Source organism: Tachyglossus aculeatus, chromosome 23 (genome assembly GCF_015852505.1).
Source record: "Tachyglossus aculeatus isolate mTacAcu1 chromosome 23, mTacAcu1.pri, whole genome shotgun sequence".
NCBI classification, from domain to species: domain Eukaryota; kingdom Metazoa; phylum Chordata; class Mammalia; order Monotremata; family Tachyglossidae; genus Tachyglossus; species Tachyglossus aculeatus.
This window is the reverse complement of record NC_052088.1, coordinates 1284716-1309611: the sequence shown is the minus strand read 5'-3', so window position 1 is coordinate 1309611 and position 24896 is coordinate 1284716. Positions and strand designations below refer to the sequence as shown.

General features: G+C 49.4%; 1 protein-coding gene across 1 annotated transcript in view; it reads left to right on the top strand.

Annotated features, from left to right (window-relative positions):
* Window positions 1-2331: 2331 nt before the first annotated feature.
* Window positions 2332-24896, top strand: part of LOC119944513 (deubiquitinase DESI2-like) — a 79918-nt gene continuing 57353 nt past the window's right edge. Inside the window, exon 1 of the mRNA XM_038765462.1 lies at window positions 2332-2456. Within this exon, the coding sequence (XP_038621390.1) occupies window positions 2418-2456 (39 nt within the window). The 5' untranslated portion in view covers window positions 2332-2417. The remainder of the gene's footprint in view (window positions 2457-24896) is intronic.

The window sequence follows — 24896 nt, the reverse complement described above, 5'->3', positions numbered from 1 at the left end:
CCACATGGGACGGGGACTGTGTTACACCTGATTTGCTTATCCATCCCAGCACTTAGTAGAGTACCTGGCACACAGTAAGCACTTAACAAATGCCACAATTATCAATATTATTATTATCAAAGGGAGAGAGCAGCGGGACCCAGTGGAAAGAGCATGGGCCTGGGAGTCAGAGGACCTGGGTTCTAACCCTACTTAATAATAATAATAATGGTATTTGTTAATAATAATAATTATTATTATTATAGTATTTGTTAGGCGCTCACTATGTGCCAAGCACTGTTCTAAGTGCTGGGGTAAATACAAGGTAATCAGGTTGTTCCACATGGAGCTCACAGTCTCAATCCCCATTTCACAGATGAGGTAATTGGGGCACAGAGAAATTAAGTGACCTGCCCAAGATCACACAACAGATAAGTGGCGGGGGGGGGGGGATTAGAACCCACGACCTCCGAGTCCCAAGTCCGGGCTCTTTCCACTAGGCCATGCTGCTCCTCTTACTATATGCCAAGCACTGTCCTAAGCGCTAGGGCAGAGACAAGAGAATCAGGTTGTCCTATGTGGGGCTCACAGTCTTCATCCCCAGTTTCCAGATGAGGTAACCGAGGCCCGGAGAAGTTCAGTGACTTGCCCAAAGTCATACAGCTGATAAGTGGCGGAGGTGGGATTGGAACCCACTACCTCTGACTCCCAAATCCATGCCGTTTCCGCCAAGCCACGCTGCTTCTCACTCGTCTGCCGTGTGACCTCAGGCGGGACACTTTACTTCTCCGGGCCTCAGTTACCTCATCTGTAAAAGGTGGCCGGGAGGTCAGTCCACGAGCCCCATGTGGGACAACGAACTTGAGTAGCTTGTATCTACTTCGGCGTTTAGTTCAGTGTCTCTGGTGCGTAGTAAGCACTTACCAAATGCCACGAAAAAGAAGCTTAGATCCTGCAGAACGGAAGGGAATTTTAGACTGTGAGCCCACTGTTGGGTAGGGACTGTCTCTATATGTTGTCAACTTGTACTTCCCAAGCGCTTAGTACAGTGCTCTGCACACAGTAAGCGCTCAATAAATACGATTGATGATGATGATGATGATAATGAAGGGAATGGTTGGTTATTCTGCTGTAGAAACAGAGGCAGACAATCTGCAGAATCGACCCCCTGTTGACGGACAATCGTTTTTCACTGGGGGAAGAGAAAGCCGGCTTTACCGGTGCCAGCAAATATCCAACCATTTCCTCGGCACCATCTCCGGGAATTTTTTTGGATAACCCCCCGTGATCACCTGCTGCGTGGAAAATGAGATGCGGTGTGGCCTAGTGGAAAGAGCAGGGGTCTGGGAGTCAGAAGACGCGGTTTTTTTTTTTTATTTTAGTGTAGAAAGAGCAGAGTTTCGGCGCGAGGAGTCGACCGTTACGTGGGTAAAAAAAAACTAACAATAAAAAAGTGATTTAAGCCGAAGCGGTTTCTCCTCTGCCTCTCCGTCGCTGTTGGAAAGCGGCTGCGATCGAAGAAGGTGGGCTCGGCTAAGCGTCGCGGCTGGCAACCGTTGCCCGCTTTGAAGCCCTCCAACGGTCCCGGGGGCAGGGGCCCGGCAGGCAGGAGCCCCCTCCCCTCCCCGCCCCGCCCCGCCCCGGGGCCTGTGGGCGACGGTCGGTCCCGCGGGCGGGCGGGGCTTCCCCGGGCCACCGCCCCCCGGGGAGCGGGGCCGGGCCTGGGCGCTGTACGAGACGCCCCCGCAAGTCGCGGGCGGCCGGCCGGCCGGGACGGGGAGACCTTTGCCCCCGGCTCCCGGTGGCAGCACCTTTTCTGGGGGCGGAGGGGAGGGAAGGGGAGGGAAGGGCTTTCTGCCTCCGCCAGAGCGAGCGGAGGCGGGCGGGGATTTACGGCCCTGCTCCCCCCGACTCTCCCCCCCTCCGGCCCGCCCCCACCGCCCAGGTCCGGCCCGGGGGCCGCTAGGCCCGGTTGCGCGGGCGGGGGGGCCTTGGGGGCCGCGGACGGACCCCTCCCGTCCCGAGCCCTCTCCCCCCCCCGGTCCCTCCCCCCCCCAGCCCTGGAGCGGAGCCCCTGGACCGCAGCTGGATCCCGACAGGGGTCAGCCCCCCCGCCCCCTCCCCAGGCCCGGCAACCTCCCTCCCTCCCTCCTTCCCTCTCTCCCTCCCTCCGCCTGCGGGGCCCGGATCGAGGGCCGGGGGCCGGGCCCGAGGGTCGCTGCGGCCGGGGTCTCGTCCCCGGGCCCGGCCCCCCGCCCCCCGCCCCATGAGTCCTCCCCCTCCTCCCTCCGGCCGCCCTCAGCGTTCTCCTCCCCGTCCCCGTCCCCCTCCCCCTGTCGGTGTCGGTGTCGGTGTCGGAGCCGTCCGATGCGGGGTCCGCCCGGAGGTGCCCGGCGGTGCCTTCCCCGGCCCGGCCCGGCCCCCGGCCCCCGCCCGCCATGGCCAACCAGCCCGTCATCCTCAACGTCTACGACATGGTCAGTGCCCGCCCGCGGCGGGGCCTCGGGGATCACGGTGACGGGCACCGGGCTCGGGGGCGGGGGGGGGCCCTGGGGAGAGGGCCTGGGGCACCCGGCCGGGCACCCGGGGCGGACGGGGATGCGCTCTCTTTACTGCCCATTTGGACTCTCCCAAGCGCTCAGTACAGTGCTCCGCACACAGTGAGCGCCCAGTAAATCCGAATGGACAAACGACTCGACGACCACCGACCCTGGGGCCCGGAGGCTCCCGGGCGGGAGCGGGCTCGGGGCGGGAGCTCAGGGGAGGGGGCTGTCGGATCGGCCGACCCGCTGGGAAGCCGAAACACATTCCCGGCCAAACCTCTTCTTGGCCTGCTATACCGCTATGCGTCCGGATCCAGCGGCCGGCCGGCTGGCCGGCCGACCGAGAGGTTGCTTTTCTTGCCATTCATTCGTTCAGTGGGGTTTATGGAGCGCTTACTACGTGCGGAGCACCGTACTGAACGCTCGGGTGGGCACAGCCCGCCGGCACACTTGGGGCCCTCTCCCGCGGCCCGAGGTCACCCTCCTCTAAAGTTCTCCCAGCGCGCCCGACAGCAGCTCTGGGTGTGTTCTCTGGGTAGCCAAGGGGATAATAATAATAACATCGTAAATAATGAGGGCATTTGTTAAGCGCTTACTATGTGTCCAGCCCTGTTCTAGGCGCCGGGGAGGATACAAGGTGATCAGGTTGTCCCATGTGGGGCTCACAGTCTTCATCCCCATTTTACAGATGAGGTGACGGAGGTACAGAGAAGTGAAGTGACTTGCCCAAGGTCACACAGCTGACAATTGATGGAGTCGGGATTTGAACTCATGACCTCTGTGTCATTCATTCAGTCGTATTTATTGAGCGCTCACTGTGTGCAAAGCACTGTACATCTTAGAGAGATGCCCCAACCATCCATCCATCACTGGTACTTATTGAGCGCTTACTGAGAGCAGAGCACCGTATTGAGAGCTTGGGAGAGGACAATAGAACAGAAACAATCCCTGCCCCCAACGAGCTTACAGTTTAGAAGGGAGGCCCAACCCACCAATCAGTGGTATTTATCGAGGGCTTCCTGCATGTGGAGCACTGGAGTAAGCGCTTGGGGGAGGCAGTAGAACAGGGTTGGTAGAGGAGTTCCTGGCCCACAGGGAGCCCAGAAACCCCGGGGTGTTTGTGGGAGGTTGTTTGCCGGACCGGATTGGATCGGAGCTTTCGAATTTCAAATTCCAACTGGCTTAGCGAGCCACGGTTCGCCGGGGTCTCAGATCTTTAGGCAGCCAACCCAAAAAAAAAGAAAAAGAAAAAAGAGAAACAGTGTTGTTTAGTGGACAGAGCCCGGGCCTGGAAGTCAGAAGGATCTGGGTTCTAATCCCATCTCTGCCACTTGGCTGCTGTGTGACTTTGGGCAAGTCATTTCACTTAATAATAATAGTAATCATCGTGGCATTTCTGAAACACCATGTTTCAGGCACTGTACTAAACACTGGGGTGGATACGAGCCTATTGGGTTGGACGCAGTCCTTGTCCCACATGAAGCTCACCATCTCAATACCCATTTTACAGAGGAAGTCACTGAGGCACAGAGAAGTAAAGTGACTTATCCAAGGTCACACAGCAGACACGTGGTAGAGCCGAGATTTAGAACCCATGACCTTCCGACTCCCAGGCCCGTGCTCCGTCCACTCCGCCATGCTTATCTGGCCCTCATTTACCTCAACTGTAAAATGGGGATGAAGACTGTGAGGCCCACGTGGGACAGGGACTGTGTCCCACCTGATTAGCTTGTATCTACCCCAGTGCTTAGAACAGTGCCTGACACATAGCATTTAACAAACACCACAAAAAAACTGTGAATTAATTTCTAGACTGTGAGCCCATTGTAGGGTAGGGACCATCTCTATATGTTGCCGATTTGTACTTCGCAAGCGCTTAGTACAGTGCTCTGCACACAGTAAGCACTCAATAAATATGAATGAATGAATGAATGAATTAGGCAGAACCTATAATTTGATGGCAAATACGCGTAGTCCGACCGATGTGATGTGAGACTCGGTGGGGTGATTCCTTTTGTGCTGGGCCGGTGGTTAATTATGGACCCGATCACCTGCCAAGAAACCATCACCTGCTGCAGAAAGGGTGTGAGGAGTGAGAGGGAGCGAGAATGTATCCACAGTGGGAGGTTCAAATGGAGTTTGGTATTGACATCCGCAGAGCAGACAGAGGTCGTCTTGAACAAGACCCTCAGGAAAGCGAGCAGCAGGGGTACTCCCATAGCGACTCCAACTGAGATTCTTCTCCTCCGCCTCCCTCTTGAACATCCCCACGGGTCCTGGGGTGCATTCAAGTGGGCGTTTGCCAGAGAGACCACCTACCCTAACTTGATCCGAGCCTGCCTGGACATTTCTGGTATTCTGTTGCAGCCGTCCATGCGTGGCTGCTGAAAAAAATCCTGAAGGAATGGGAAAGGTTTTTCCTCCCCGAGGTCTGGTTCTTCAAAACAGTGGCAACAGTGAGAACCCTTGGCCAAATAGAGTCCCTTGGCTGGGTCTGTCTTCTCTCTTGTCACACAAGAAAACCAGTGAGAACTCGGTGTCAGACTAAGGGATTTTGGGTCAGCCTGCTGCCATTAGGACTGGGTCTTGGGTAGAGTGGTTAAAGTGGGTGCTATTTATCAAGTGCGGGATGGGAAGGCAGGGAAACCCTCCATCGTTTTTCTCCCACCCATTTCGCCCTCCCGGGCAGGTATGGGCCCCACGAGAAAGGAGGAAACTGATCTCTGCTAGCCGTTCAATCAATCGGTCAATCAATTGATAGTATTTATTGCGAGCTTCCTGTTTGCAGAGCACTGGACCAAGTGCTTGGGGGAGTACACTCAGCTCTTTTATCACTGTTCACTTTGGTGGTCAGAAATGATGCTGGCTTTGGCCTGTGAACTCAGGATACCGAGAAAATCGGATTAATCTCAGAGTATCAGATGATGATGATGATAGTTGTTAAGCGCTATGTGCAAACGCTATGTTCTGAGCGCTGAGTAAGGACAAACCAATCCCTTCCTCCCCCTAAAGGATTCTCTCTCTTGAGATAGGATCTGATGGATTCACCTGTGGCAAATGACGGCTGAACTCCGGGCCTGAGTTTTCACAATCGGAAACCTGCGTAAAGGAAGTGATTATAGTGTTGGTGGTTTCCACTCTCTCTTTCCCTGCCAGTGGTGTCTCTTGTGGGGTACAAAGAGCAGTGAGCTGGTAGGCAGGCAGATGCGCAGTGCATTGTGAAATGAATGCAAAGACTCGTTATTATGTGTGGGACCCATTTATGGACAAAGTGAGAGAGAGCACCATAGTTTGCCTGCCTCGTGGTTGTCCCTGTAGCCCCTGTGGATTTTGCCCCCCTTGCTAGCTAGCTAGTTTTCAGGATTTCTGCTCAGAGTACACCTTCACCACTCATCATGTAGTAGCAGTAGCAGCAGCAGCAGAAATAGTATTAGTAGCAGTAGCAGGAGTGGTAATAGGAGCAGTACAGTAGTAGTAACAATGGCAGTAGAGAAGTAGTAGTGGTAATAGTAGCAATAGTAGCAGCAGCAGTACGAGTAGTACTAGTAGTAGTAGCAGTAGAATTAGTAGGAACAGTAGCAGTAAGAGGAGCAGTATAATAGTAGTAACAATGGCAGAAGAGAGGTAGTAGTGATAATAGTGGCAGTAGTAGTAGAGGTAGCCTTAGCAGTAGCAGGAGCAGCACTAATAGTAGTAGTACTAGTGGTAGTATCAGTAGGAGTTGTAGCAGTAGCAGGAGTGGTAGTGGGAGCAGTACAGTAGTAGTAACAATGGTGGTAGTAGTAGTAGTAGTAATGGCTGTAGCAGTAGAAGTAGTCTTAGCAGTAGCAGGAGCAGCAGTAATAGGAGTAGTAGTACTAGTAGTAGTATCAGTAGCATTAGTAGGAGTAATAATAATAATAATAATGGCATTTATTAAGCACTTACTATGTGCAAAGCATTGTTCTAAGCGCAGGGGAGGTTACAAGGTGATCAGGTTGTCCCACAGGGGGCTCACAGTGTTAATCCTCATTTTACAGATGAGGGAACTGAGGCACAGAGAAGTTAAGTGACTTGCCCAAAGTCACACAGTTAACAATTGGCAGAGCCAGGATTTGAACCCATGAGCTCTGACTCCAAAGCCTGTGCTCTTTCTACTGAGCCACACTGCTTCTCCAGCCACACTGCTTCTCTGTTAGTAGTGTTAGTAGAAGTAGTAGCAGTAGCAGGAGTGGTAGTAGGAGCAGTACAGTAGTAGTAACAATGGTGGTAGTAGTAGTAGTAGTAATAATAATGGCTGTAGCAGTAGCCTTAGCAGTAGCAGGAGCAGCAGTAATAGGAGTAGCACTAATAATAGTAGCGTTAGTAATAATGATAGCATTTATTAAGCGCTTACTATGTGCAAAGCACTGTTCTAAGCACTGGGGAGGTTACAAGGTGATCAGGTTGTCCCACGGGTGACTCACAGTCTTAATCCTCATTTTACAGATGAGGGAACTGAGGCACAGAGAAGTTAAGTGACTTGCCCAAAGTCACACAGCTGACAATTGGCAGAGCCAGGATTTGAACCCATGACCTCTGACTCCAAAGCCTGTGCTTGTTCTACTGAGCCACGCTGCTTCTCCAGCCACACTGCTTCCCCGTTAGTAGTGTTAGTAGGAGGAGTAGCAGGAGTGGTAGTAGGAGCACTACAGTAGGAGTAACAATGGTAGTAGTAGTAGTAGTAGTAATGGCTGTAGCAGAAGCCCTAGCAGGAGCAGCAGTAATAGTAGTAGCACTAATAGTAGTAGCGTTAGTAATAATGATAACATTTATTAAGCGCTTACTGTGTGCAAAGCACTGTTCTAAGAGCTAGGGAGGTTACAAGGTGATCAGGTTGTCCCACGGGGGCTCACAGTCTTCATCCCGATTTTACAGATGAGGTAACTTTGGCCCAGAGAAGTGAAGTGACTTGCCCAAAGTCACACAGCTGACAAGTGGTGGCGCCGGGATTTGAACCCGTTAGTAGGAGTAGTAGCAGAAGCAGGAGTGGTAGTAGGAGCAGTACAGTAGTAGTAACAATGGCAGTAGAGAAGTAGTAGTAGTAGTAGTAATCGTGGCAGTAGCAGGAGAAGTAGCCTTAGCTGTGGTAGTAGCAGTAGTTGCAGTAGCAGCTGCAGCAATAGAAATAATAGTAGTAAGAGTAGTAGCAGTAGCATTAGTAGGAGTAGAAGCAGTAGCAGCAGCTGTAGTGGTGGTTTTGACAGGACAGTAGTACAAACAGTGACAGTAGTAGACATAGTTGTAGTGGCAGTGGTAATAATAATAATAATAATAATGGCATTTATTAAGTGCTTACTATGCGCAAAGCACTGTTCTAAGCATTGGGGAGGTTACAGGGTGATTGGGTTGTCCCACAGGGGGCTCACAGTCTTAATCCCCATTTTACAGATGAGGTAGCTGAGGCCCAGAGAAGTGAAGTGACTTGCCCAAAGTCACACAGCTGACAAGTGGTGGAGCTGGGATTTGAACCCATGACCTCTGACTCCAAAGCCCGGGCTCTCTCCACTGAGCCACGCTGCTTCTCTAGTAATGGTAGTATTCAGTCGTATTTATTGAGCACTTACTGTGTGCAGAGCACTGTACTAAGTGCTTGGGAAGTACAAGTTGGCAACATATAGAGACAGTCCCTACCCAACAGTGGGCTCACAGTCTAGAAGGGGGAGACAGACAACAAAACAAAGCATATTAACAAAATAAAATAAATAGAATAAATATGTACAAATAAAATAGAGTAATTCATTCATTCATTCAATCATATTTATTGAGCGCTTACTGTGTGCAGAGCACTGTACTAAGCGCTTGGGAAGTCCAAGTTGGCAACATATAGAGACGGTCCCTACCCAACAACGGGCTCACAGTCTAGAAGGGCGGGACAGACAACAAAACAAAACATATTAACAAAATAAAATAAATAGAATAGTAATTTGATCACTGATCAAAGAGAAGGGGTACCACCCAGGAGAGGGGGTATTGCCTACTGGTAGTAGTAGCAGTAGCATTAGTAGGAGTAGTAGCAGGAGCAGTAGTGGTAGTAGGAGCAGTACAGTAGCAGTAACAGTAGCAGAAGTAGCAGTAGCAGTAATTGTAGCAGTAGAAGTAACCTTTGCAGTAGTAATAATAGTAGTAGCAGCAGTAGTAACAATATTACGGGTAGTGTGTGGCTTAGTGGATAGAGCATGGACCTTGGAATTAGAAGGACCTGGGTTCTAATCCCATCTCTTCCTCTTGTCTGCTGTGTGACCTTGGGCAAGTCACTTCACTTCTCTGTGCCTCGGTTACTTCACCTGTAAAATGGGGATTAAGACTGTGAGCCCACGTGGGACAGGGGCTGCATCCAACCTGATTAACTTGTATCCACCCCAATGCTTAGAACAGTACTTGCCATATAGTAAGCGCTTAAAAAGAACCATTATTATTAGTAGTAATTGTAGTAGCAGTAGTATTAGTAGAAGTTGTAGCAGTAGCGGCAATAGTACTGATAGTATTGGCAGGGCAGTAGTAGCAGCAGTGACGATAGTAGAATAGTAGTAGCAGTAGAAGTAGCAATAGCAGCAGCAGTAGTAATAGCAGTAGCAGCAGCAGAAGAAGTGGTAATAGCAGTAGTAGTAGCAGTAGCAATAGTAGTAGCAGTAGTAGTAGTAATACTAGTAGTAGAACTACTAGTAGTAAGCAGTTGCATTAGTAGGAGAAGTAGCAGTAGCAGCAGCAGGAGTGATAGTAGTAGTAATAGTGGCAGTAAAAGTAGATGTAGACTTAGTAGTAGCAAGCAGCAGGAGCAGTAGTGGTAGTAGCAGCAGCAGTGGCATTAGTAGGAGTAGTTGGAGTAGTAGCAGTAGTGGTAGTATTGGCAGGGCAGTAGTAGTAGCAGTGGTAATAGTAGAAATAGTAGTATAAGTAGTCTATACTTCACGCTGCTGCCCTGATCATCTTTGTGCAGAAACGCTCTGGGCATGTTACTCCCCTCCTCAAAAATTTCCAGTGGCTACCAGTCAACCTATGCATCAGGCAAAAACTCCTCACTCTCGGCTTCAAGGCTGTCCATCACCTCGCCCCCTCCTACCTCACCTTCCTTCTTTCCTTCTAAAGCCCAGCCCGCACCCTCCGCTCCTCCGCCGCCGCTAACCTCCTCACTGGGCCTCGTTCTTGCCTGGCCTGCTGTTGTCCCCCTGCCCACGTCCTCCCCCTGGCCTGGAACGCCCACCCTCCACACATCCGCCAAGCTAGCTCTCTTCCTCCCTTCAAAGCCCTACTGAGAGCTCACCTCCTCCAGGAGGCCTTCCCAGAATGAGCCCCCTCCTTCCTCTCCCCCTCCCCATCCCCCCCGCCCTACCTCCTTCCCCTCCCCACAGCACCTGTAAATCTGTTTGTACAGATTTATTACTCTATTTATTTTACTATTTATTTTATTTATATTTACTATTCTATTTATTTTATTTTGTTAATATGTTTTGTTTTGTTGTCTGTCTCCCCCTTCTAGACTGTGAACCCGTTGTTGGGTAGGGACCGTCTCTATATGTTGCCAACTTGTACTTCCCAAGAGCTTAGTACAGTGCTCTGCACACAGTAAGCGCTCAATAAATACGATTGAATGAATGAATGAATAGTAGTAGCAGTAGATGTAGCAATGGCAGCAGTAGTAGTAGTAGTAGTGGTAGCCAGTGGCTACCAATCAATCTGCGCATCAGGCAGAAACTCCGCACCCTCGGCTTCAAGGCTGTCCATCACCTCGCCCCCTCCTACCTCACCTCCCTTCTCTCCTTCTCCAGCCCAGCCCGCACCCTCCGCTCCTCTGCCGCTAATCTCCTCACCGTGCCTTGTTCTCTCCTGTCCCGCCATCGACCCCTGGCCCACGTCATCCCCCGGGCCTGGAATGCCCTCGCTCTGCCCGTCCGCCAAGCTAGCTCTCTTCCTCCCTTCAAGGCCCTACTGAGAGCTCACCTCCTCCAGGCGGCCTTCCCAGACTGAGCCCCTTCCGTCCCCATCTTACCTCCTTCCCTTCCCCACAGCACCTGTATCTATGTATATATGTTTGTACATATTCATTTATTTATTTATTTTACTTGTACATATCTATTCTATTTATTTTATTTTGTTAGTATGTTTGGTTTTGTTCTCTGTCTCCCCCTTTTAGACTGTGAGCCCACTGTTGGGTAGGGACTGTCTCTATATGTTGCCAGCTTGTACTTCCCAAGTGCTTAGTACAATGCTCTGCACACAGTAAGCGCTCAATAAATACGATTGATTGATTGATAGCAAAAGTAATAGCAGTAGTAGCAGCAGCAGCTGTAGTGGGGAAGCAGCATGGCTTAGTGGAAAGAGCCCGGTCTTGGGAGTCAGAGGTCATGGGTTCTAATCCCAGCTCTGCCACTTGTCAGCTGTGTGACTTTGGGCAAGTCACTTCACTTCTCTGTGCCTCAGTTATCTCACCTGTGAAATAGGGATGAAGACTGTGAGTCTCGTGTGGGATAACCTGATGACCTTGTATCTACAACAGAGCTTAGAACAGTGCTTTGCACGTAGTAAGCGCTTAACAAATGCCATCATTATTATTAGTAGTAGTAGTAGCTGTAGTAGCAGTAGTAACAATAGTATTAGGAGCAGCAGCAGCAGCAGTAGTAATAGTAGTAATAGCAATAGTAATAATAGCAGTAGTAGCAGTAGCAACAGCAGCAATAGTAGTAGTAGTATTTATTAAGTATACGCTTGTTTCCAAGCACTGTTCTAGGCACTTGTTCCTTGCCCATGAGGAGTTTACACTCAAAGGGAGGAGACAGAGGTTAAAATAATTATAATTACAGAAGCAGGGTGGTCTAGTGGAAAGAACACGGACCTGGCAGTCAGAGGACCTGGGTTCTAATCCCAGCTCTGCCACTTGCCTGCTGTGTGACCTCGGGCAAGTTGCTTAACTTCTCTGTACCTCAGTTTCTTCATCTGTAAAATGGGGATTCAATCCCTGTTTCCGCCCCCCTACTTAGACGATGAGCCCCATGTGGGGCAGGGACCATGGCCGATCTGATGATCCCATGTCTACCCTCTCGCTTAATACGGCACTTGGCAAATAATAAGCACTTAACAGAAGCCAAGCAGACATATATATACTCTTGTGCTCATGAGGGTGTGGCTCAGTGGAAAGAGCCCGGGCTTTGGAGTCAGAGGTTGTGGGTTCAAATTCCGGCTCCACCACTTGTCAGCTCTGTGACTCTGGGCAAGTCACTTCACTTCTCTGTGCCTCAGTTCCCTCATCTGTAAAATGGAGATGAAGACTGTGAGCCCCCTGTGGGATGACCTGATCACCTTGTAACCTCTCCAGCGCTTAGAACAGTGCATGGCACATAGTAAGCGCTTAATAAATGCCATTATTATTATTATTATTATTAAATTCACAAGTGCTAGGGTTGGCCGAAGGGATGGTGAGGGAATTGGGAATTAATGTGGGGGGGGGGGGGAAACTGGTTGAAAGGGGTGAGAATTTAGGAAGGCTTTGAATGTGGGGAGAAGAGGGAGTTCCAAGCTGGGAGTTTCTCACTTTCCCTGTCCCAGGGGCCTCTCAACCCCTTGCTATTCTGAGGAGGAGAGGAATCTCACATTTTTCCCACGCTAGAAGATTTCTCACATTTCCAGTTTAGTAATAATAATGATGGCATTTGTGAAGCAGTTACTGTGTGCCAAGCACTGTTCTCCCTTCTCCCACAGTTTCTCCCTTCTCTTTTCCCCACCACGGCCTTCCTCTCTCCCGTGCCACCGGGATTGGGAACCTGAGAGAGAAAAGAAAAGGGATAGGGTCTGAGGGAAAGAGTACCTTATTACTAAATCAGCTAGTTTTGTTTTACGCTGTTGCCATGGACACATCTTTCCCAGAACACCTCACCTCCATCTGCAATCATTCTGGTAGTATATTCAGCAGAACAGTTTAAAGAGTTTAAAGACAGGAACAGAAATTATCCATAGGTCTGTGGTAGTAGAGAGATGGTCTGTCAGTTAATAACAGGGACAGGAATTGTGCACAAGGCAATGGTGGTAGAGAGATGATCCTTCAGTTAAGGACAGAGGGAGAATTTACCCATAACTTCATGGTGGTAGAGAGATTGTCAGTTCATTCATTCAATCGTATTTATTGAGCGCTTATTGTGTGCCGAGCGTTTGGGACAGTACAACACAACAATAATTCCCTGCCCACGGCAAGCTTACAGTCTGTGGGAGTGGAGACAGACATTACTGCAAATAAATAAATGACAGATGTGCACATAAGTGCTGTGGAGCTGGGAAGAGGTAAGAACAAAGGGAGCAAGTCAAGGTGATGCAGAAGGAAGAGGGAGAAGAGGGAATGAGGGCTTGGGGAAAGCTTCTTGGAGGAGATGTGCCTTCAGTAAGGCTTTGAAGGGGGAGAGAGTAATTGTTTGTCAGATACGAGGAGGGAAGGCATTCCAGGACAGAGGTAGGACATGGGCGAGAGGTTAGTGGTGAGATGGATGAGATGGAGGTGCGGTGAGAAGGTTAGGCATGAGAGGAGCACAGTGTGAGGGCTGAGAGTAGCGAGGTGAGATAGGAGGGGGCAAGGTGATTGACTGCTTTAAATCCGTGGGTGAGGAGTTTTCTAAGAGCTTAACTTCATGTCTAGCACTGTACTAAGCACTGGGGCAGATATAATCAGGTCCCCCTTGGGGTTCACAGAATAAGTAGGAGAGAGCAAAGGTGTTGAATTTCCATTTTGCAGGTGGGGGAACTGAGCCCAGTGAAGTGACAGGCCCAAGATCATACAACTGGTAAGTGGCGGAGCTGGGTTTGGCACCCAGATGCTCTGGCTCTCATGCTGCTTCCCATGTGATCTCTACCCACGAGGAGCTTACTGTCAAAGACCCAAAGATTGAAGGACGATGCAGAGCTTGTAAATTGATGTGTGGGTTGGGAGCTTCTAAGCACCTAAATGCTGTGGAGATGTTGAGGTGGGTAATAGTCCCTTCATTCCAGATGAGTCTCCTTACTATGTGACAGGCACTGTTAAAGTGCTGGGGTGAATACAAGGAGATCAGGTTGTGCACAGCCCCTGTCCCACGTGGGGCTCACGGTCTTCATCCCCATTTGACCACCCCCCCACACCCGTGCTGGGGTAGAGACAAGCTAATCAGGGTGGACAACGGTCCCCGTCCTACATGGGGCTTGTGAAGTAGGAGGGAGAACATGATTTGAATCCCCGTTCTACAGATGAGGGAGCTGAGCCCAGAGAAGTGAAGTGTCTTGCCCAAGGTCACGCAGAGGACAAGAGGCCGAGCTAGGATTACAACTCAGGTCCTTCTGTCTTTACCCTCCCTGTGCCGTAAATGGCTACAGTTGGGGTCAGTTTCAGGATGGGCAAGAGCCCTCTAGCCCTGGGCACAAGTGCTTAGAACACTGCTTTGCACACAGTAAGTGCTCAATAGGTACGATTGAATGAATGGATTGCCCGGGATCCTCCCAGGAGGGCAGGTGAGGCAGTTGGGGTGGGGCGGGGAGGTCATTTCAAGGTGGAGCTACATTTCTACTAAAATCACACCTCCTCCAGGAAGACCTCCCTGACTAATTTCTCATCTCCCTATTACTACTACTACTAATTCATACTTAATAAGCGCTTACCGTGTGCCAAACACTGTTCAAAGTGTTGGGGTAAAGACAAGCTAATCAGAGTGGACAACGGTCCCCATCCCACATGGGGCTCGTGAAGTAGGAGGGAGAACAGGTTTGAATCCCTGTTTCACAGGTGAGGGAACTGAGCCCCGAGAAGTGAAGTGACTTGCCCAAGTTCACCCAGCAGACAAGTGGCGGAGCAGGGATTAGAGCCCAGGTCCTCTAACTCCCAGGCCTGGGTTCTTTTCACTAGGCAACACTGCTTTCTCTCGCTATGGCATTTAAATTCCACCCGTGAAGCAGCATGGGCTAGTAGCTAGAGCCCAGGCCTGGGAGTCAGAAGGACCCAGGTTCTAATCCCAGCTCTGCCACATGTCCGCTGTGTGACCTTGGGTAAATCGCTTCATTTCTTTGTGCCTCAGTTCCCTCATCTGTAAAATGAGGATTAAGACTGTGAGCCCCATGTTCGACGCGGACTGTGTCGAACCAGGTTTTCTTGTATTCATCCCAGCACTTAGTACAAATATTATTATTATGATTATTATCACATAGGTAGTCCCCAAAGTCCCTCCCGCTACTGGACTCGGGTACATAGCTTTATATTCAGTTGCTTCTTCCTACGTGTTTGTAGTTTATTTGAGTGTCTGTCTCCCCTATTGAATCGTAAACTTCTCGAGGGCAGGAATCACGTCTACTAACTTTACTGTACACTGTTAAGCACTTAGTACAATGTTCTGCACAGAGTAAGTACTCAATAAATACCATCAATTGATTCTTAACCTCTTCCTTTCCCTTCTCCCTGAACTGATGGGGCTCTTCAGGAGATTAGCCGCTCAGGACCCGAGAACACTTTTGATTAATCTACGGGGGTTTGTTCAGGCACTGGTTTGTCCTGGGCAGATTCAGCTCAAAAATGGCTAATTCCACGATAAAATTCCTCTCAAAAATATACAGCCAGTGGAGCAGTGGCAGGTTCAGAACGAAATCCTGAGTCTCTAGATTCCCAGATCCGCTGTGCACCTGCCAGGTCTAGAAGCATTGTGGCTTAATGGAAAGAGCACAGGTCTGGGAATCTGAGGACCTAGATTCGAATCTCACCTGCTGTGTGGCTTTGGGTGAGTCACTTCACTTCTTTTTGCCTCAGTTACTTCATCTGTAAAATGAGGATTAAATCCTACTCCCTCTTACTTAGATTGTGAGACAGGGACTGTGTCCAACCTGATTAACACATATCTACCCCAGTGCTCAGAAAAGTGCTTGGCACTTAGTAAGCACATCTTCAAATGCCGTTGAGTCGTTTCCAATCCATGGCAAATCCGTGGACACCTTCTCTTCAGAGTCTTCTGAATCTTCTGAAATAAGGTCATCCTGGTACGTGCATCTGTAGAGTTTTCTTGGTGAAGGTACAGAAGCGGTTTAGCACTGCTTTCTTCTGTGCAGTAAAAACTTGAGTCTCTGGCCATTGTCTTTGTTCAACTCTGAACACTCGATCACCTGCCTTTGACTCTTTCCCAGGCTGCTGCTGCCCAGCACAGGTGAATCGATTGTGGCTCAGTGGAAAGAGCATGGGCTTTGGAGTCAGAGTTCATGGGTTCAAATCCCAGCTCTGCCAATTGCCAGCTGTGTGACTTTGGGCAAGTCACTTAACTTCTCTGTGCCTCAGTTACCTCATCTGTAAAATGGGGATTAAGACTGTGAGCCCCCTGTGGGACAACCTGTTCACCTTGTAACCTCCCCAGCGCTTAGAGCAGCGCTTTGCACATAGTAAGCACTTAATAAATGCTATCATTATTATTATTATTATCTGCCGCTTTGGCTCAGACCTTTCCATATAGCATAGCTCTAAGCTTCATCAGAGGACACAGACTCTCCTGCCACAATAAGGTGTCAATTCATAGGAGAGAGTAAGCACTTAACAATGTGTTGATTTATAGTGATTGTGTCATTTATACCAACCAGTGAGGTAGATACAATACAAACATCTCAGGCATGGTCTTATCCCATGGGGAGACTTTAATAGGGAGAGTATTTAACACCTATTTTCCAGATGAGGAAACTGAGGTACAGAGAAGTCAAGTGACTTGCCCCAGGTCGCAGAGCAAGCAAGTGGCAGAGCCAAGATCAGAACCCAAGCCTCTTGACTCCCAGTCCCATGTGCTTTTTTAAAAAATGGCATTAGTTAAGCGCTTACTGTGTGCCAGGAACCATAGATAGAAGCTAATCAGGTTGGACAAGGTCTCTGTCCTACATGGGGCTCACAGTCTTAATCCCCATTTACAGATGAGGTAACTGAGCCACAGAGTTGTGAAGTGATTTGCCCAAGGTCACACACAGGCAGGTGGAAGAGCCGGGATTAGGACCCAGGTCCTTCTGACTCCTAGATTCAGGCTCTATCCCCTAGGCCTTGCTGCTTCTCACTAGACCACTAGACAAGTGCTTTCTGACAGAGCAAGGTTTTTATTATTTTTTTTATTTGTGGTATTTGTTAAGCACTTACTATGTGCCAAGCACTGTAGTGGATGCGAGCAAATCGATTGGACACAGTCCCTATCTCCCATGGGGCTCATAGTCTCAATCTGCATTCTACAGCTGAGGTAACTGACGCCCAGAGAATTGAAGTGACTTGCCCAAGGTCACAGAATAGACACGTGGCGGAGCTGGGATCAGAACCTCTGGACTCCCAGACCCGGGCTCCATCCACTACGTCACACTCCTTCTGCCGTAAATAGGGTCTGGAAACGGGAGAAGGTTTGGTTGGGAAGAGAATAAAAGTTCAGCATGACCTCAAAAAAACCTCTCCAACTTTGCTGATGAGGAATGAGGGGAGAGCGTTTGGCCAGAACAGTGACAATGGCAAGAGCAGGTTGAAGTCTGTACTCTCACCAAAGAAGCATTTCAATTGCAGAGAGTTGATACTGGGAAGAGAATTGAGAAATCACCTCAGACCGAGAGCTGGGTTATGTGGCTACAGAGGAGGCAGAGTCATGTGTCTTGGGTTCTCCTTCTAGACCCCTCACTGACTGGATGCCTACCAATTGGACTCCCCCAGTCCAAGTTGCCTCATCTGTAAAGTATGGATATTTTTATAGTGATGGAATTCAGGGGCAGGGAACTTGTCCGCTAAATTCTCTTGTCTTTGCTCTCCCAAGAGCTTGCTATAGAGCTCTGCACATAGTAAGTGCTCAATAAGTACCATTGATTGGTTAATTATTAAGGCTTGACTCTGTGTTATGCACCGTGCTAAGAGCTGGGGAGAGCAAGGTGGCCCAGTAGAAAGGGCACAGACCTGTTGTGGGCTGGGAATGAGTCTGTTTCTTGTTGTATTGTACTCTCCCAAGCACTTAGCACAGTGCTTTACACACAATAAGCACTCAATAAATACGAATGAATGAATGAACGAATGAGACAGAAGGTTATGGGTTCTAATCCCAGCTCTGCCACTTGTCTGCTGTGTGTCCTTGGGGAAAGTCACTTCACTTCTCTGGGCCTCAGTTCCCTCATCTGCAAAATGGGGATTCAATACCAGCCCTCCTTCCTGCTTAGACTGTGAGCTCCATGCGGGATCTGGTTATCTTGTATCTACCACAGTGCATGGTACGTAGTAAGTGCTTAATAAATATCATTATTTTTATTATAATTAGACCGAACACGGTCCCTGTCCCACACGAGACTCTCGGTCTCAAAGAGAGAGATAATAAGGTAGTTCATCCCCAATTTACAGATGAGGGCACGGTACTATGACACAGAGAGGTTAAGCAAGCGCTTAGTACAGTGCTCTGCACACAGTAAGCGCCCAGTAAATATGAATGAATGAATGAATGAAGTGACTTCCCCAAGATTACCCAGCAGATAAGTGGCAGAGAGGGAATTAAAACTCAGGGAAGCAGCATAGTCAAGTTGAATAGAGCCTGGGCCTGGAAGTCAAGAAGGACCTGAGTTCTAGTCCTGGCTCTGCCGCCTGTCTGCTGTGTGACCTTGGGCAAGTCACTTCACTTATCTGTGCCTCAGTTACCTCATCTGCAAAATGGGGGTGAAGACTGTAAGCCCCATGTGGAATACGGACTATGTCCAACCCGATTAGCTTGAATCTACCCCAGCGCTTAGTACAGTGCTTTGCACATATTAAGCACTTACCAAATATCAGTACAAAAAAAAATTATCCTGACTCCTGGCCCTCTAGTTGTCTGGTTCTCTAGTTCTCTGCCGTAAGGCACGTAGCCTCTCAAACGTTTCAGGAGGACTCGTGAATCTGAATTTGTGTGCCAAGCTTCTGAATGCTTAGCTAAAGGGAACCGTGAGCAGAGAGAGAATGAACAACCTTGTTCTTCCCTCTGAAAATCATCTGAGAACCTTTACAAAGGAAATGTGTGTGGTCGGGCGAGTCACTCAAGCCCACCAGTTTCATGAAAAAGTCTTTTTGCCCTGCCCTTTCCTCACTCTTTCTCCATCTGAATCATTTCATTTCTCTTGCATCTGAGCCCCAGTCCGAGTCCCTTTGAATGTAAGCCCTCCGACTCTAAGCCTTATTCACTCATTCAAACGTATTTATTGAGTGCTTACTGTGTGCAGAGCACTGTACTAAACGATTGGAAAGTACAAATCGGCAACCTATAGAGACGGTCCCTACCCAACAACGGGCTCAGTCTAGAAGGGGGAGACAGACAACAAAACAAGTAGACAGGTGTCAGTACCATCAGAATAGATATATAGAATTATAGATATAGCATCACTAATAAAATAAATAGAGTAATAAATACTTACAAATATACACAAGTTCTGTGGGAAGGGGAAGGGAGTAGAGCAGAGGGAGGGAGTGGGGGCGATGGGGAGAGAAGGAGGAGCAGAGGAAAAGGGGGGGCTAGTCTGGGAAGACCTCCTGGAGGAGGTGAGCTCTCAGTAGGGCTTTGAAGGGAGGAAGAGAGCTAATTTGGCTGATGTGTGGAGGGAGGGCTTTCCAGGCCAGAGGTAGGACATGGGCCAGGGGTCATCGGTGGGACAGGCGAGAACGAGGCACAGTGAGGAGGTGAGTGGCAGAGGAGTGGAGGGTGAAGGCTGGGCTGTAGAAGGAGAGAAGAGAGGTGAGGTAGGAGGGGGCCAGGGGATGGAGAGCTTTGAAGCTGAGAGTGAAGAGTTTTTGCTTCATGCAAAGGTGGATAGGCAACCACTGGAGATTTTTGAGGAGGGGAGTGACATGCCCAGAGCGTTTCTATAGAAAGATAATCCAGGCAGCAGAGTGAAGTATAGATTGAAGCGGGGAGAGAGAAGGATGGGAGATCAGAAAGGAGGCTGATGCATTTATCCAGTCAGGATAGGATGAGATATTGAACCAACAAGGTGGCGATTTGGATGGAGAGGAAAGGGAGGATCTTGGCATTCTTGTGAAGGGGAGACCGGCAGGTTTTGGTGACGGATTGGATGTGTGGGGTGAATGAGAGAGCAGAGTCGAGGATGACACCAAGGTTGTGGGCTTGTGAGACGGGAAGGATGGTTGTGACGTCCACAGTGACGGGAAAGTCAGTGAGAGGACAGGGTTTGTGAGGGAAGATAAGAAGCTCTGTCTTGGACATGTGGCAGGCGGACATCCAGGTGGAGATGTCCTGAAGGCAAGAAGAGATACAAGCCTGGAGGGAGGGAGAGAGAACATTGACTTTAAATCAGCTGGTCCCCTCCTACCTCACCTCACTGACAGTCCACTTCTCTAGCACCAGCTTAATCGCCAGGCCCCTATCTCGCCTACCTCACTGCCGACCCCATTCCCACATCCTCCCCCTGGCTTGGAACTCCCCCCGCCTCCATAGAAGCCAGACCCCCACTCTCTTCACCTTCAACCCATTATTAAGGTCACATCTCCTCCAAGTCACATCTCCTCCAAGGCCTTCCCCGATTAAGCCGTCTTTTCCCCAGTTCCCTCTCCCTTCTGCTTCGACTGTGCACTTGGACCTGTGACTGTTGGGTATTCGATAGTTAGCCCAGTCCCAACCCCACAGCACTTATGTACTTATCTTTAAATTCTGTATTCTAAGTTACTAATTTATTCATATTCATGTCTCACTCCCCTTCTAGACTGTAAGCTCATTATGAGCAGGGAATGTGTCTGCTAATTCAGTTGTATTATACTGTCCCAAGTGCTTAGTACAGTGCTTTTCACATAGTAAGTCAGTCAATCATATTTATTGAGTGCTTACAGCATGGCTCAGTGGAAAGAGCACGGGCTTTGGAGTCAGAGGTCATGGGTTCAAATCTCGGCTCTGCCAGTTGTCAGCTTGGTGACTTTGGGCAAGTCACTTAACTTCTCTGTGCCTCAGTTACCTCATCTGTAAAATGGGGATTAAGACTGTGAGCCCCCCATGGGACAACCTGATCACCTTGTAGCCTCCCCAGCACTTAGAACAGTGCTTTGCACGTAGTAAGCGCTTAATAAATGTCATCATTATTATTATTATTACTAAGTACTGAGGAGAGTATAATAGGATGATATAACAGACACATTCCCATTCCAAAATGAGCCTACAGTCTAGTAGGGGAGACAGACATTAATAGAAATAAATAGAATTACAGATATGGACATAGGTGCTGTGGGGCTGGGAGAGGGGATGAATAAAGGGAGCAAATCAGGGCGACACAGAAGGGAGTGGGAGAAGAGGACAGGAGGCTTAGTCAGGGAAGGCTTCTTGGAGGAGACAGGCCTTCGATAAGGCTTTGAAGGTGGGAAACGTCATTGCCTGTTGGCTATGAAGAGGGAGGGTATTCCAGGCCAGGGGCAGGACATGGGACGGAGGTTGGCGGTGAGACAGATGAGATCTAGGTACAGTGAGAAGGTTAGCGTTAGAGGAATGAAGTGTGTGGGTTGCATCGAAGTAGGAGAGTAGCGAGGTGAGGAAGGTGGGGGTGAGGGGATTGACTGCTTTAAAGCCAAGGCTAAGGAGTTTCCGTTTGAAGTAAGCGCTTGATAAATGCCACTGATTGATTGATTGTATCGTACTTCCCCAAGTGCTTAGCATGGAGCTCTGCACCCAGAAAGCACTCAATATATACAATCGATTAATCAATTGGCTGAGGCCTGATGACTTTACCAACACTTCCTCCTCCAATACTTCTTAGTAAGGGGATCGGGATGGACAGTTGACTTGTTTTTCCCTCGGGTTTTCCTGCAGTCTTCTGAGTTCCTTCAGCTCCACTCTGAGGCAAGCGAGGCCTCATTAGAGCTGGGTTGAGCCATTTCACAAATGGGCCTCGGGGACAGGCAAAGTGAAGAGAATTTAGTCATTTCGTGGCCTAATTGACAGAGCAGGGGCCTGGGAGTCCAGAAGGGCTGGGGCTCTAATCCCAGCTCCGCCATTTGTCTGCCTGTGTGACCTTGGAAGAGTCTCTTCAGAACTCTGGGCCTCAGTTCCTTCATCTGCAAGATGGGGACTAAGACCGCGAGCCCTATGTGGTACAGGGACTGTGTCCAACCTGATTAGCTTGTGTCTACCCCGGTGCTTCGTAGAGTGCCTGGCACATAGTAAGCGCTTAACAAATACCATAAACACCAAAGAGAAAGTGGCTGAACATGCTCGTTGATCGGGTTTCTTGGGAGGCTGAGGAGCCTCTCAATAAGGTCGGGGGGGTGGTGGGGGGCAGGGATTGTGACAGCGTTACTGATGGAATAAACCATGATATTCAGTATCACAGTAAGAAAACAGTTATTAACATACAGGAAAACATCAAGTGCAATGGATCCTGCTTCTGTTAACACTCAACCCAGGGACGATGAGATCTCTGACACTATTTTAGTCCTCAGTCCGAGGGGCATTGCAAATTTCCAATCGCAGGACTCCTGTCCACATGTTTCGTTTTGTTGTCTGTCTCTCCCTTCTAGACTGTGAGCCCGTTGTTGGGTAGGGACTGTTTCTATATGTTGCCAACTTGTACTTCCCAAGCACATAGTACAGTGCTCTGCACACAGTAAGTGCTCAATAAATACGATTGAATGAATGAATGAATGAATCAGCCCTGTTCGGTTATGAGGTCCTTAATGGGCGTCCCCTGGCCAAGAGGTCCCGCAGGCCCGGGCTGTCCGTCTTCCCTTCGGAGGACAATGAGCAGTAGCCACGGGCCTTTCTCCCAGCCTTTTATACTCTACTTGTTGACCATCTTCTTCTTCCTAATTATCCTAATCTACCAATTACAGTCCCTTTGTGTTCTGTTCTTGGAAGATGTCTCACCTGGGGCCCCTACGAGCATAGCGAGTGGAGCCTATCCGCCAGGTTGGTTTGGATCCCAGGAAGCGATAAGCCGAAGGGCATTACGTTAAACAGGTTGTTAAGGCAAGGTGCAAACTGTACTCTTCACCTGCTTCCGGGGAAAGATGGGAGATGAGAGGAGGGGAGGGGCATTTGGGGACCCAGGAGGACTCGCCAACTGCGTCATCACAGGTCCAGTTCTCCATGTGGGAGCCGGGGAATGGTATGCCACCAGTGGCCTTTAGAAGGATGCTAAACGCAATCACGCCGATGCCCTGGTCCGATTCCTACATCTGCTACCCACGTCGACCTCGGTCGTATTGTCTTCCCCCAAGTGCTTGGTAATAATAATAATAATAATAATAACAACAATAATAATAATAGCGGCATTTGTTAAGTGCTTACTACGTGCCAAGCACTTTTCTAAGCACTGGGGGGATACAAGGCAATCAGGTTGTCCCACTTGGGACTCACAGTCTTGATCCCCATTTTACAGATAAAGTAACTGAGGCACAGAGAAGTGAAGTGACTTGCCCAAAGTCACACAGCTGACAAGTGGCGGAGCTGGTATTAGAACCCATGACCTCTGACTCCAAAGCCCGGGCTCTTTCCATTGAGCCACGCTGCTTCTCTGGTACACACAGGGAGTGCTCAGTAAATACCATTGACTGATGGATCGATCGATTGAAATATCCCCCATAGAGTTTTGATTGATGAGGAGCGTTGCTACCAGTCCCGGAGAAGTGGAGCATAGAAAGCACCCAAACGGTAACTCATTCTAGGTTAAGCGGCTTTATTCCCATTCCCTCCCCTGAGGTCTTAGAATTCATTCATTCATTCATTCAATTGTATTTATTGAGTGCTTACTGTGTGCAGAGCACTGGACTAAGCGCTTGGAAAATACAATTCCGCAACAGATATAGACAATCCCTACCCAACGACAGGCTCACAGTCTAGAATGTGTGCAGGTCAGGATCTGAGCATGCCTTCCTTGCAGAGCTAAACTTTCATCTCTTTGCCCATTTATATGTTCCCACATCTCCCTCTCCCAGATAGTCCCACCTCCGTGTCCTTCCATTGGTTGCTGGGCTGTCAGTTGGCTCCCGCAGCCAGTGAGCGATCACTGCCGTCAGAGTCCGCCACCCCGGGAGGGGCACACCGGATCCTGCCAACTTAGGGCATCTTGGGTTCACCGCTGTCTTGGGTTCACCATAGCGTGGCCTACTGCATAGAATCCAGCCCTGGGAGTCAGAAGGACCTGGATTCTAATTCCGGTTCCTCCACTCATCTGCTGTGTGACCTTGGGCAAGTCACTTCACTTCTTGGAACCTCAGTTCCTTCATCTCGAATATGGGGTTTGAGACTGTGAGCCCCATGTGGGACAGGGACTGTGTCCAACCTGATTAGCTTGTATCTACCCCAGTTCTTAGAGCAGTGCCGGGCACAAAGTAAGCGCTTCATAAATATCAAAACCAAAATCTTGGGTTCTCAGTCCCCCGTGGCCGGAGTCCAGGCTCAAATGCTGGGTGGTGGCGAGGGGTCAGGGTGGGACATCTGCTGGCCTCCAGAGAGCAGGGGATCAGGGCCCGAGCCCCCTTCTCTGTGGGGCTTGAGCGCCAGGATCGTGCATCAAAAGGTGGAGGGGACAGTGAAGGGGAGGAAAGCCTGGATCCCAGATTGGTGAGGGGGGGTCACCGTGCCCCCCAGGGATCATTGCTGTGAAGTGGGTTCTTAGTGTGTGTGGGGGGGTGATATTTCTGTGGTGGGCCCAAGCCAGTGTTCCCACTTGCCTTTGCTTCACTTAGGTTGACTAGACTAATGGCCAGTCCAATGGCCAATGGAACCAAAATGACCTCAGGCTTCCCCCGTGGGGCTGGAACTGCCCAAGTTGAGTCCAACTCTCCAGTCAATCAGTGGTATTTATTGAGTGCTTACCGTGCGGAGGACACTGTGCTAAGCGTTTGGGAGAGTACACTATTGCTGAGTTCATTCGTTCATTCATCCAATCATATTAAGCACTTACCGCGCATAGAACACTGTACGAAGTGCTTAGGAAAGTACAGCTCAACAGTATTGGTAGACAAGCTCCCTGCCCACAAAGAGCAGTGGTATTTATTGAGTGCTTACTGTGTGCAGAACATTCATTAATTCTTTCAGTTGTATTTATTGAGCGCTTACTGGGTGCAGAGCACTGTACTTGGGAAAGGACAATAGAACAGAGTTGGTAGACTTGTTCCCTGCCCACAGGGAGCTTACAGTCTAGAAGGGTGGATAAATATGAATATAGTCAATCAGTGACATTTATTGGGTGCGTACTGTGTGCACAGCACTGTGCTAGCACTTGGGAATGTACAGTGTAATAGACTTATTAAATACGATCCCTGTCCACAAGGAAGCTTATAGTCTAGAGGGGGAGATGGATATTAATATAAATCAATCAGTTCATTCATTCATTCATTCATTCAATTGTATTTATTGAGTGCTTACTGTGTGCAGAGCACTGTACTAAGCACTAGGTAAGTACAAG